This window comes from Natrix helvetica, assembly GCF_964273705.1.
Source record: "Natrix helvetica genome assembly, chromosome: W".
Lineage (NCBI taxonomy): Eukaryota > Metazoa > Chordata > Lepidosauria > Squamata > Natricidae > Natrix > Natrix helvetica.
Window position 1 is genome coordinate 78,462,493 of NC_138555.1, and position 12,628 is coordinate 78,475,120.

The following is a 12,628-nucleotide window of genomic DNA, read 5'->3' on the forward strand; positions in this document are numbered from 1 at the left end:
GTATACAGTAGAAACTATCACACACTGGGGAAAGAACTTTGGGAGATCGGAGGAGGCTAGACAGAGAGGAGAAAGCTATCACAAGCTGGGGAAAGAACTTTGAGTGATCGGCTGAAGCAAGACAGAGAGGAATCCAGTAGAAAGCTATCACATGCTTGGGAAAGAACTTTGGGTGATCAGAGGAAGCAAGACAGAGGGGAATTCAGTAGAAAGCTATCACATGCTTTTAAAAGAACTTTGGGAGATCGGAGGACGCACGACAGTGCTAGATCCAGGAGAAAGCTATCACATGCTGGGGAAAGAACCTTGGGAGATCTGAGGAGGCAAGACAGAGGAGAATCCAGTAGAAAGCTATCACACACTGGGGAAAGAACCTTGGGAGGTCGGAGGAGGCAAGACAGAGGAGAATCCAGTAGAAAGCTATCACACGCTTGGGAAAGAACCTTGGGAGATCAGAGGAGGCAAGACAGAGGAGTATCCAGTAGAAAGCTATCTCACGCTGGGGAAAGAACCTTGGGATCTCAGAGGAGGCAGGACAGAGGGGAAGCTAGGAGAAAGCTATCACATGCTGGTGAAAGAACTTTGGGAGATCAGAGGGGGCAAGACAGAGGGGAATCCCGTAGAAAGCTATCACACACTGGGGAAAGAACCTTGGGAGATCGGAGGAGGCAAGACAGAGGAGAATCCAGTAGAAAGCTATCACACACTGGGGAAAGAACCTTGGGAGATCGGAGGAGGCAAGACAGAGGAGAATCCAGTAGAAAGCTATCACACGCTTGGGAAAGAACCTTGGGAGATCAGAGGAGGCAAGACAGAGGAGAATCCAGTAGAAAGCTATCTCACGCTGGGGAAAGAACCTTGGGATTTCAGAGGAGGCAAGACAGAGGAGAATCCAGTAGAAAGCTATCACACACTGGGGAAAGAACCTTGGGAGATCGGAGGAGGCAAGACAGAGGAGAATCCAGTAGAAAGCTATCACACGCTTGGGAAAGAACCTTGGGAGATCAGAGGAGGCAAGACAGAGGAGAATCCAGTAGAAAGCTATCACACACTGGGGAAAGAACCTTGGGAGATCTGAGGAGGCAAGACAGAGGAGAATCCAGTAGAAAGCTATCACACACTGGGGAAAGAACCTTGGGAGATCGGAGGAGGCAAGACAGAGGAGAATCCAGTAGAAAGCTATCACACGCTTGGGAAAGAACCTTGGGAGATCAGAGGAGGCAAGACAGAGGAGAATCCAGTAGAAAGCTATCTCACGCTGGGGAAAGAACCTTGGGATTTCAGAGGAGGCAGGACAGAGGGGAAGCTAGGAGAAAGCTATCACATGCTGGTGAAAGAACTTTGGGAGATCAGAGGGGGCAAGACAGAGGGGAATCCCGTAGAAAGCTATTGCACACTGGGGAAAGAACTTTGGGAGATCGGAGGAGGCAAGATAGAATAGAATCCAGTAGAAAGCTATCACACCCTGGGGAAAGGACTTTGGGAGATCGGAGGAGGCAAGACCGAGGGGAATCCAGTAGAAAGCTATCACATGCTAGGGAAAGAACTATGGGAGATCGGAGGAGGCAAGACCAAGGGGAATCCAGTAGAAAGCTATCACACGCTGGGGAAAGAACTTTTAGAGATCAGAGGAGGCAAGACCGAGGGAAATCCAGGAGAAAGCTATCACATGCTGGGGAAAGAACCTTGGGAGATCGGAGGAGGCAAGTCAGAGAGGGATCCAGGAGAAAACTCCTGAGCTTGCCTCTGCTGTCTGGTGGATTTTGCCATTCGACCTCCCCATGCTTCTCCGTTCACCACACATCCACTCCCTGGTATGGGACTTGATACCTAATTGGGCTAGGATAGTGCGGACGGGCAGGGGTGATCGAGCTATGGAGCAGCTTCTGGACAGGGGTGGTGGTGAACGAGCAAGCGACAGGGTCAGGGCAAGCGTTCCGGAAGTTACTTCCGGGTCCACCGGTCGAACCTCCTCTCACGGGATTGGTAAATTTCACCATCCGGTTCTCCCGAGCCGGTGCGAACGGGCAGAAACCCAAAACTGTAGCCACCACCTCCCTCATGATATTACAGATGAACGATTCCCCTGGTCCCCAATAAGCTACCTATCCATCTATTTTTAAAAGGTTCTTCTAACTCCAAAGAAGATGTGATGCTTTCATGATTTCCCAAGACACCACCTCTACTATTATCTTTACGTTCAAGAATATCTCGGTGACTTCTCGAAAGTGTTACAAAAGCCCAGTTGAATGGTTTGATGGCCTAAAGAAAAAGCTAGTTCCATAAAGAAGAGCTTCTAATTGGACTGCCCATTGTTTGTTGTTGTTGTTGTTGTTCTTGCTGTTGTTCAGTCATTAAGTTGAGTATGACACTTCATGAATGCCATGGACAAGGGGTGAAATTCAGTAAGTTCTGAGAGGTTCTGGAGAACTGGTAGCAGAAATTTTGAGTAGTTCAGAGAACTGGCAAATACAACCTCTGGCTGGCCCCAGAGTGGGATGGGAATGGAGATTTTGCAGTATCCCTTCCCTAGTGTGGGGTAGGAATGGAGATTTTGCAATATCCTTCCCCCGGGAGTGGGGAGGGAATGGGGATTTTGGAGTATCCTCCCCCTGCCACGCCCACCAAGCCATGGCCACAGAACCGGTGGTAAAATAATTTGAACTTCACCACTACCATGGACCACAGGATGCCAGACCTCCCTGTTCTCCACTGTCTCCTGGAGTTTGTCCAAATTCATGTTTGTTGCGTTGATGACACTATCCAACTATCTCATCTTCTGCTGTCTCCTTTTCCTTTCCTGTTCAATCTTTTCTAGCATCAGGGTCTCTTCCAATGTGTCCTCTGTTCCCATAGGGGGCCAAAGTATTTGAGCTTCAGGTCCTTCCAGGGTTGATTTCCTTTGGGATTGGCTGATTTGATCTCCTTGCAGTCCAAGGGAATCTCAAAAGTCTTCTTGAAAGAGCTGCCTGTCCTAGTGACCAATCCATATTTCTCAGTTTGACTAAGGATTTTTTTTTTTTGATGATCGAATTCCATTATTTGAATATTGTCCTTTGAAAAACTTTATACCAGTGATCAGTGATGTGCGGTGAGGTTGATGGCTGGTGAGGCACTGACACAATGGGGGGTTTCAAATATTTTTAGACTTGTGGACTTCAACTCCCAGAATTCCACAGCCAGGCATGCTCAGTTCTGATTTAAAGTGACAGCATTTGTTTTTCTCCTTTGAAAAATAACTTTCCTTTTTTCTTTTTCTTTTTCTTCTCCCTTCCCCTCCTTCCTCCCTCTCTCTCAAACACACACACACACACACACACAAGTTGGATTGGACTATCTTTCCTACCCCCTTCCCTCTCTCTCTCACTCACTCTCAAACAAACATACACGCACACAAATGTTGGATTGGATATCTTTTCCAATGGCTTGAAAGCAGCTCCTCTGCCATCCCCCCCATTCCCCTGCTGCCTTTCCCAAACACCTCCACCATTGCAAATGCAGCCTGCTGTCTGGGTGGGGAAATGCCTGGAAAGCAATATAGCCCACCCACTCAACTCCTGCTGGCAGGCTGGGGTGAGAGGAGAGGCAGAGAAGCCGGAGTGGAACCGATCCGAGCCTTCCAAAAAAAAGAGGTTGGGGGAAAGTGTGTGTGCTACAGCATGGCTCTTTGCCTGGCTTCCGTGGATGACTCTGCTTAACTGTTAAAAAAAGCCTCTAAAAAAGCGCCCTCTACTATGAGGCAAGAGAACTGCGTGCCTCACCTACGTCAGGAATTTTTAGGCTTTTAACCCTTGCTTAACTCTGCTCGAGTGATCATAAAACGCCTAAAGTCAGACTAGATGAGGTATGCAGTTCTCCTGCCTCATAGTAGAGGGCACTTTTTTAGAGGCTTTTTTTAACAGTTAAGCAGAGTCATCCACGGTGAGGCAGCAACTAGCTCAGCCTGACCTCAGCACTCGCCTTTTCCCTTTTACATTTTTTTTCTTTTCATGATGAGAGCGGTGAGGCTGTGCCTCACTTGCCCCACCTGACTGCACGTCACTGCCAGTGATGGTAAATGTTTTTGTCCTCATATGCCGAAAGTGTGCACATGCATTCCCAAACCCATAATGCAATGTGCGTGCCACATCCCCATGTGCTCTGCCTCCCTGCACATGTCATGTGACATCATCACCTCCTGCGCTCTATTTTGGGCTAGCCCTGAGGCCTCCTGGGACCAAAAACAGGCCACGGGGGATGGCACACCTCCCACACTCCATTTAGGGCCTAGAAGGCCTCCCTGAAACCTCCTGAGACCAAAAATGGGGTTTGGGGGCACACCAACACCTCCTGCTTTTGCACACCATGCATGCATGCATGCTCCTACCCCGCTCCCCGCACATGCACAAGTGTCTCCCACATGCACCCCCTCCACACGCATGTGTGTCAGAGACCCTAAAATCAGCTGAGTGGCAGGAGGCATGCATGCATGCACGGCAGAGCTTAGCTGGGGTGAGGGCCCCACATGCCACCTGTGGTACACATGCCATAGGTTTGCCATCACAGTTCTATACTGTACATAAACTACTAATTGGCAGGAGGGAAACTATTTTTTGTGGTGTCCCTGAGGAACTATAAAAAAATCACAACAGGGGAAAAAAACATCTTCCAACTCTTCACTGTTACTGAACAGAGTTATGTATATGGAGAAACATTCCTCTCTAAACCTGTCTCCAGTACATGTTTGTTGCTTGCTACAAGGTAAGAAAGAAAATGTTGCATTTGATGTGGATTGTGAGGTCTTTCACAGTTATGGTTATTAGGGAGGTTGGGTGAAATCATTTTGAGATTCAAATGGAGCCTTAGCAACACAAATTAATTGGTTGCAAGCCATGCATTCTTAAAAAGGATGAGGGGTTTGTACTTTGGTGCTCAGGAAAATTCACAGAACATATTACCCTTTATGGTGGACCTGTGAGGAGGCTAAAAAAGTTTGGAAAAAGATCAAAAATTGGCTGGAGGCAATAACAAAGGATAGAATAGAATGGAAACCTGAAATTTTTTTATTAGGAATAATGTCTGCAAAATACAAAAAAGAAATCCAGTATTTAATACTACATATAACAACGGCGGCAAGGATTGCCTTTGCACAGAAATGGAAAAACAAACGAACTCCAAGCGAAGATGAAATAATAAGAAAGGTTATGGACTGTGCTGCAATGGACAAACTAACTAAAGAAATTCAGGGAAAAGAAGAATCAGAATTCTACCAGATCTGGGATAAATGGTATAGGTGGAGGGAGGAAAGAAACAAGAATCAATGAAGGAATGTAACAAAACTCAAAAATAATAGTTATGAGTAAAATAAGAAAGTTAAGAATGGTGAAACTCAAATGAAATACAATTGAATGGGAAATAATAGAAGGTGAGCGCTATTGATTGATAATTGCTACTAGAAAGAACAGGAAGCTCCTGTTTGTATTGCACTGTGTAAATGTGTTGTACGTCTAAGTTTTATCTGTGTGTATTTTATATGTTTGTTAATAAAATATTTTTTAAAAAATAAATAAAAATTATATAAAATAGTGGAGTTGGAAGGGACCTTGGAGGTCTTCTAGTCCAACCTCCTTAGGCAGGAAACCCTACACCACTTCAGACAAATGGTTATCCAACATTTTGTTCAAAACTTCCAGTGTTGGTGCATTCACAACATCTGGAGGCAACTTCTGTTCCACTGATTCAGTGTTCTAACTGTCAGTAAACTGTCAGTAAAAACCCTTTGTGTGATTAACGTTTGCTCAGATCCTAGTGTATACCTTTCTTCGACCACAAATGATAACGTTTCCATCAATTATTGTATCTTTTTAGAAAAGAAGAAGGGGATGGCCAATGCTACATTTTTCAATGAATTTATTCTTCTGGGATTTTCGGAATTTCATGAGCTGGATGTGTGGTTTTATATCCTCCTGCTTCTGATGTACCTTCTGTCACTTGTAGGACATTCCTTGATCATCATTGTGGTTTCCATGGAGCCTAAGCTCTATACTCCCATGTATTTCTTCCTCCTCAACTTCTCCGCGGCTGAGATTTCTTCCACAACATCAGAGATACCAAAGATGTTGGTCAACAGCTTCTCTGGCAAAAACACCATCTGCTTTGCGTGTTGCATGGCCCAAGTTTTCATGGTCTTCACGATGGGAGCTGTGGAGTTCATCACCCTCACGGTCATGTCGTTTGACCGCTACGTGGCCATCTGCAAACCTTTGCATTATCAAACCATTATGACCAATGGACTCTGTCTCAAACTCTCTTTGCTGGCGTGGATTGGTGGGTTTGGACTCATATTTCCTCAGGCAGCCATGGTGTGGACGTACCCTTACCGTGGGCGCAATGTGATTGATCATTTCTTTTGTGACATAGGTCCAGTTTTGCAGTTGGCTTGTGCTGATACAACAGTGATTGAGCTAATAGGATTTGTTTATGGTGCTGTTATAATGTGGGGATCCTTCGGATTCTCTCTAGTTTCATATATGCTCATTATAAACGCCATACTTCATATCACTTCTGCCACTGGGAGGTCCAAAGCCTTTTTCACCTGTGCTTCCCATCTCATTGTTCTAACCATTTTCTATACAGCAGATATGCTCATGTACTTGAAACCTTCAACGCATGGCGACGCCCGACTCAATAAGGCAATCTCTCTTCTGCGCACCAGCTTTGTACCCATGTTAAACCCTTTCATCTACACAATCCGGAACAGTGAATTCAAAACTGCTTTGTGGAACGTGGTAACCAAAAAGACGGGTTTCTAACATGGCGCATGACGCTAAATATGTAGGTCTTGCCATGATCTCCCCTTCTGGAAGAGAACTAAAGAGTCCCTGGTGGTCTCTGATCTCGGTTGCTTTCTTGCAGGCTTTTCATTACCCAAAATAGGTAACATCATCAGTGCCGCTATTCCTGATGTTGTTACCTAATTGGATAATGAAACACCTGCAAGAAAGCAACCAAACTCAGAGACAACCAAGGACCCCACAGTTCAACCCTGAGCTACAAATATTCTCTTTTGTTGGGAAGAGAAAATATTTGATAATCCTCATCACATCTGTGTCTGTTGGGAAATCTTTCAACGGTTGCACGTCCATCTGGGATGAAATACGAAATGACATATCAAATTATGAAGTCTTTAAAATATTTCATAGCTCTTGTGAAGCCTTTGTCCATTTGACAATGTCTAGCTACCTCCGTGGTCAAACCCAACCCTGATGCAGCCCTCAATGATATCGAGTTTACATCCCTACAATAGGATGTTTGAAAGTTGAGCCTTTGCAACTAAATTCATAAATTCCTGTTTTCCTTGTTGTGATTATTATTAAATATTGTTCATGTCTTTGAGAAGACCCAGAATTTTTACAGTGGATCAGTGGGATAGGTCGAAAAGTGCTTTTTCCAAACAGCAACTGGACTTTGTTTTTCCTTGATGACATTTTGATTCTCACCCAAAAGTCCAAATGCCTTTCGAAAAAGCACCTTTGGGACAACCTTGACCTGTATGATTGAGTAAGCCGTTTAACTATGCACTGAACTGAAGAAGCTCCTTGGGTGAGAAGCAAAACATTTTCAAGGAAAAGCAAAGTCTGGTTCTCTTTCCATCAGAAAACAAGAAAATATGGGATTCAGGAAGAAAGAGGCAAATATAAAGGTTTCTTTCCTCCCTATCTCCCTCCCCCCAGTCAATTATGGCTGAAGGCCTTTAGAACTGAGAAAATCACTATGCACTATGTTCTGAAAATTAAACAGGGGGTTGGACTAGAACACCTCCAAGGTCACTTCAAACTCTGTTATTTTGTTATTTACTTAAGCCAAAGACCATACACATTTTTAGCACTTGTTGGAAGCCACTCCCCTCCCAGAAGAATGAAAAATTTTGAGAAATATTTAGAAAGGCAGAATATTATATTTGCCTGAAGGAGAAATAGAAATCTTAAGGAAGGCAGAAACTCAGAGCTTCAGGTCCCTGCCACCAGGAGATATGTGGTGCCCATTGAGAAGGTCTGGCCCAGCCTATCCACAAGGCAAAAGACCTTCTGCTCCAGGGTGATGGGATCAGAGCTAGGTTCCTCTGTGGGTTCACACGGATTCAGATGATACTCTAGCTATGATTCTGCCCAGTTCAGCAAATCTGCAAATCCCACCCCTGGGTGGCCCCTCCCCCCCTGCCCCCCCTTCCCAGGAGTCCCCATGCAGCTCATTTTGGATGCCAGGTAAGTACAGGGCCCACATGTTGGCTCGGGGGGGGAGGGGGGAAATGGTTCTCCCAGAAGTTCTGGAAGGCCAGAAATGGGCCCATTTCCAATCTCCAGCGGGCCTCTGGTGTCCAGGAGAGGCCATTTTCACACCCATGAAATCTCAGGAAAAGCTCCGGAGTTTGGGGAGGGCCTACCGGAAGTACAAAAATGGGCCGGAGTTTGGGGGAGGCCGCTTCACCCTCCTGGAGGCTCAGGGAAAGCCTCCGGAGCCTGGGGAGAGAGAAATCCCCCCCCCCGCCATGGTGCAGGAGCCCGAGTAGGCCACGCCCACCATGGCCACGCCTGCTGAGCAACTGTCCAGAGAACCGGTTGCTAACATTTTTCAATCCAACCCCTGGTGGAATTATTCTCCAATGTTGAAACATGTCCAGGCCTTCCGATTTCTCTCTGTAGGATTTCATTACTAGCCTCCTCATGGTTCTTCTTTGAATCTATTCCATTTTGTTGGCTAGAACTTTATAAAGTTTGCTGCTGAAAACCAGATCATGTGCTCTTGGAAAACAAGCTCTAACCAAAAACTGCGGCTGGAACTGAACGGTGGTTTCAAATCTTACGTATTATCAGAAAGGAAGCATTCTTCAGCCCTCCTGCACAATTGAAACCATCTTTGTGGCTTCTCTCTACAGAAACCACCTGTTGAATAAGTATCAGAAATCTGTTTGCAGAACTAGAGACATAAGATCAACGTGTTATGAGATCAGTTTCCAAAGGTTGGAAGATTTAAGGGGGGAAAAATGACTTTAATAATAAATAAATCCATTCATTCATTTCACAGGATAAGTAATGAAACTTGATGTGACAATGAGTGGCGTATCTTCATAGTATTACCAAAGTGATATAAATCTTTTCCTCTCCTTCATTTTTTTTTTTGAATGTCGATAGCCAAATGTCCCTAAATTGCTAAAGGGAAACAACAATAATCCCTAGAACTCAAAATGCTCCAAATAACAATATCACTTAATCTTATATACCGCTTCACAGTGCTTTACAGCCCTCTCTAAGTGGTCTACACAGTCAGCCTATTGCCCCCAACTATTTGGGTCTTCATTTTACCCACCCCTGAAGGATGGAAAGCTGAGTCAACCTAGAGCCTGGTGAGATTCGAACTCAAAAAATTGCAGGCAGCCAGCAGGCAGCAGATATAGCCTGCAGCACTGCACTCTAACCATTGCTCCACCATGGCTCTTGCATCAAATAGTATCTCTGGAATTCACAGAAATGATTGTGAGTCCAAACAAGTAAACCAGAATGGTTTTAATGGAACCAACTGAAAATATTTAGACCTATAAAATGAGAGATAGATAAAGCCATGATCATATTCAATGCCCAGATGTGAATCTATAGTTGGCCAGTGACCCACCTAGTAGCAGTCTATTAATGTTTCCTTTTACTAGGGTTTCTGGAAAGTTCAACGTTAAGATGAAGATTTATTTTCTGTGCCACTTGTGCCTTTGCTTGGATTGGAAGGCCTTGCTAACAGAGACTCCCTTCCTGGTTAGATTACTTCAATGTACTCTGCATGGCTCTGCCCTTGAAGCTCACCCAGAAGTTACAATTGATCCAGAATGCGATGGCTTGCACAGTGTTGGTTGCTTGTAGATTCAGCTCTTTTAGTCCTCTGTGTCCTGACCTTGGCTTCCTGAGACAGTAAAAAGCACACGCTTAGTCCCCCCAAACCTCTTTTTATGTCAGCAGCTGTGAATTATGTTCATTCACAGTCCATAATAAGTCAAAAATAGTTTGTAAAGAGTCCGACAGAAATCAGCCAAAGTCTTTCGGGATAAGGCTGACAAGCACCCATCTTTATCTCCTTTGAAACACTGCCAAAGACCTAATTAGCAATTAGCTTTGCAAGGCCACATGGAGCACAGAGTCAACACGGAGCTTGAGACGTTAAACTGATCAGAACAAACAAAGTTGCTTCCTGCAAAGGCTCATGTGCTTTTGCTGGTCCTTTATGTCTTATGGGATGGGCCAATCATCTCCAAGCCTTATTCCTGCATTGCCCCTTTTGTCTTAACTTTTCTTGCCTTCTGGCAGCTCTGCGCATGCTCACACTGGGAACAGGCTTCCCTTGTTTCTCTGCCTGGCTGATATCTGACTGGAGGCTCCGGAGGCAGTACATAACTCCCAGATGGCTTTAGCCCCCTCTGCCTCCAATGCAGAGCCCTTGTCTGAGCATTCCCCCGCCTCCAGGACTGACCCATGTTCCTCCTCAACTTCCTCACTGTCTGACTCTGCTGCCAGCACTGCAGGGTGCTGGCAAACCACAACACTCTATTGTACAAGCTATACTGGGTCTTGGTTTTCTTCTAATGCAATTCAAAGTGCTGGCAATCACTTTTATAGACATATATGACACATAGTTAAATAATTTATGGGATTCCCTGTGGATATTTGTCCATCCTAACAGATCACATAAAGTAGACACACTCCAGGTCCCTTCTCATAAATGACGCTGTTGGAAGACATCTCCATCTGGTTCAGTTCCAAGTGGGGAGAAAGACACTGGAAGCATGGAGGCTGATTGGAAAGATGGTTTATTGATGAACAGGACCACATGGGTTTGAAGTCCTGGGCAGCTGACCCCATTGAGTGGAGTTTGAGGGTTATTTACACCCTCTCTTGGGGCTTTCCCTTGAGCTTCCTGTTCCTCGGCAAACTATTGGATGCTGTAGGGGTGACAGCTAACATTGTAGGTTTTCTGAGTCAAGCTTGGGTGAAGCTTGGGCTGATGCAATGAAGAGGTTTGTTGTGCAATTTCTATTGTGGCTGAATGACTTTCCCCTGAAGGACAATCCCATCCTCCTGGAGCTGAAGTTCTTTTGTTTTGTAGATAGGCTGGTCCAGTCTTTCTTAATGGACACCAAATATCTACTGCGGACAGAGAGCTGGAGCTCTGAGTTTCTGTCTCTCTTAAGATTTCCATCTCTCTTTTAGGGCAAATATAATATTCTGCCTTTCTAAATATTTCTCAAAATATTTCATTTTTCTAGCAGGGGTGACTTCCCTCAGGGGATAGGCAGGAACCAAGAAAAGAAGGGAAATTTCCGAAATGCAAAATTATTTGCTCATCCTGGAGTATGTGAAAACATGCAAATGCTCAAGTGATGTGGCCATTGTAAATATGTCACCCTTGCAACGTGAACCCAAGGCAAATACTCATCTGATATTACAGGATGGGCTGGTTTCCATACATTTACCTCCTTCTTCTAAGTTTGCCTGGTGAGTAACAACTACAGGTATTGTGTAGAGCTACCCCAAACTGATATAAGATGGAACATCACCAATTCCGAAGTCGGATAATCTACATTTCCCTAATAAAAGAAAAAAAAAAACCTTTTCAGTGGTGAGATTCCAAATCTTTTCTTACAGGTATTATGAGAGAGCACTTTGCGTGGGGGTTTGTGCGTCATGCAGCACTCAAAAACCTCCTTCGGTGTGAGTGATGGTGAGCTGAGCTGCTTTTTACCTCAGTTGAGGTGCGGCAATCTGCTCTGACAAGCGAATCAGCTGAGCTAAAAAAAACGAAGGGAATATAGGACAGGGAATGACGGGGGAGGAAGGGCGAGGCCAGCCAGAGGTGATATTTGCCGGTTCTCCAAACTACTCAAGATTTCTGCTACTGGTTCACCCGAACCGATCCGAACCAGCTGAATACAACCTCTGCACCTCTTTCCCCAATTGTAGATCCAGGAGGAGGAACTGCAAGGCAGAAAAAGTAGGAGATTCCTTAGGCAAATACACATAAAAAACAATCACAAAGCTCTTCAAGCTTGCATCTATGAAGCAACTCATTGTCGTAAGCAAGATATTTGTGTTTGCTGTGACCCAGTTTCATGGAGCATTCATGTATCCATGTGCATTGAACGAGGAGTCCTTGGTGCTCTCTGATCTTCCTTGTTTTCTTGCAGGCATTTCGTTACCCAAACTAGGTAACGTCATCAGTTTTAATCCAAATGGATGACATGCAGGGGTAGTATTCACTTACTTTCCCTACGCACAGTTTGCAAAATGTGGGCGCGCACACATCCAGACATGCACTCGGCCTTCCGCGCATGCAGTTTGATCATGTGTGTGGCTTACATGCATGTGCACAATTTGAGAACCTGCCTAAATCGGAGAGCATAGAGCCGGGGAGGTTGCGTGGACCCACCCTTGGGCCCACCCATGATTTCCATTACTGGTTTGGGCAAGCCGGTCCGAACTGGCTGAATATCACCTCTGATGACACACCACTGATCTACAATATACTACAGCAGACAGAGGACAAAAGAAGTGAGTTCTACTTAGGACAGGGAGTTGAGAGAATGCAAAGGCATGCAAAGAGTCATGCATTA

The 12,628-nt window shown here is 45.1% G+C and overlaps 1 protein-coding gene across 1 annotated transcript; it reads left to right on the forward strand.

Annotated features, from left to right (window-relative positions):
* Positions 1 to 5,861: 5,861 nt before the first annotated feature.
* Positions 5,862 to 6,791, forward strand: LOC309400603 (olfactory receptor 6X1-like; the record flags this gene model as incomplete). Its single annotated transcript, XM_081969163.1, has 1 exon — positions 5,862 to 6,791. The coding sequence occupies one exon, from the start codon at positions 5,862 to 5,864 to the stop codon at positions 6,789 to 6,791; it is 930 nt and encodes a 309-aa protein (XP_081825289.1).
* Between the last annotated feature and the right edge of the window lie 5,837 nt (positions 6,792 to 12,628).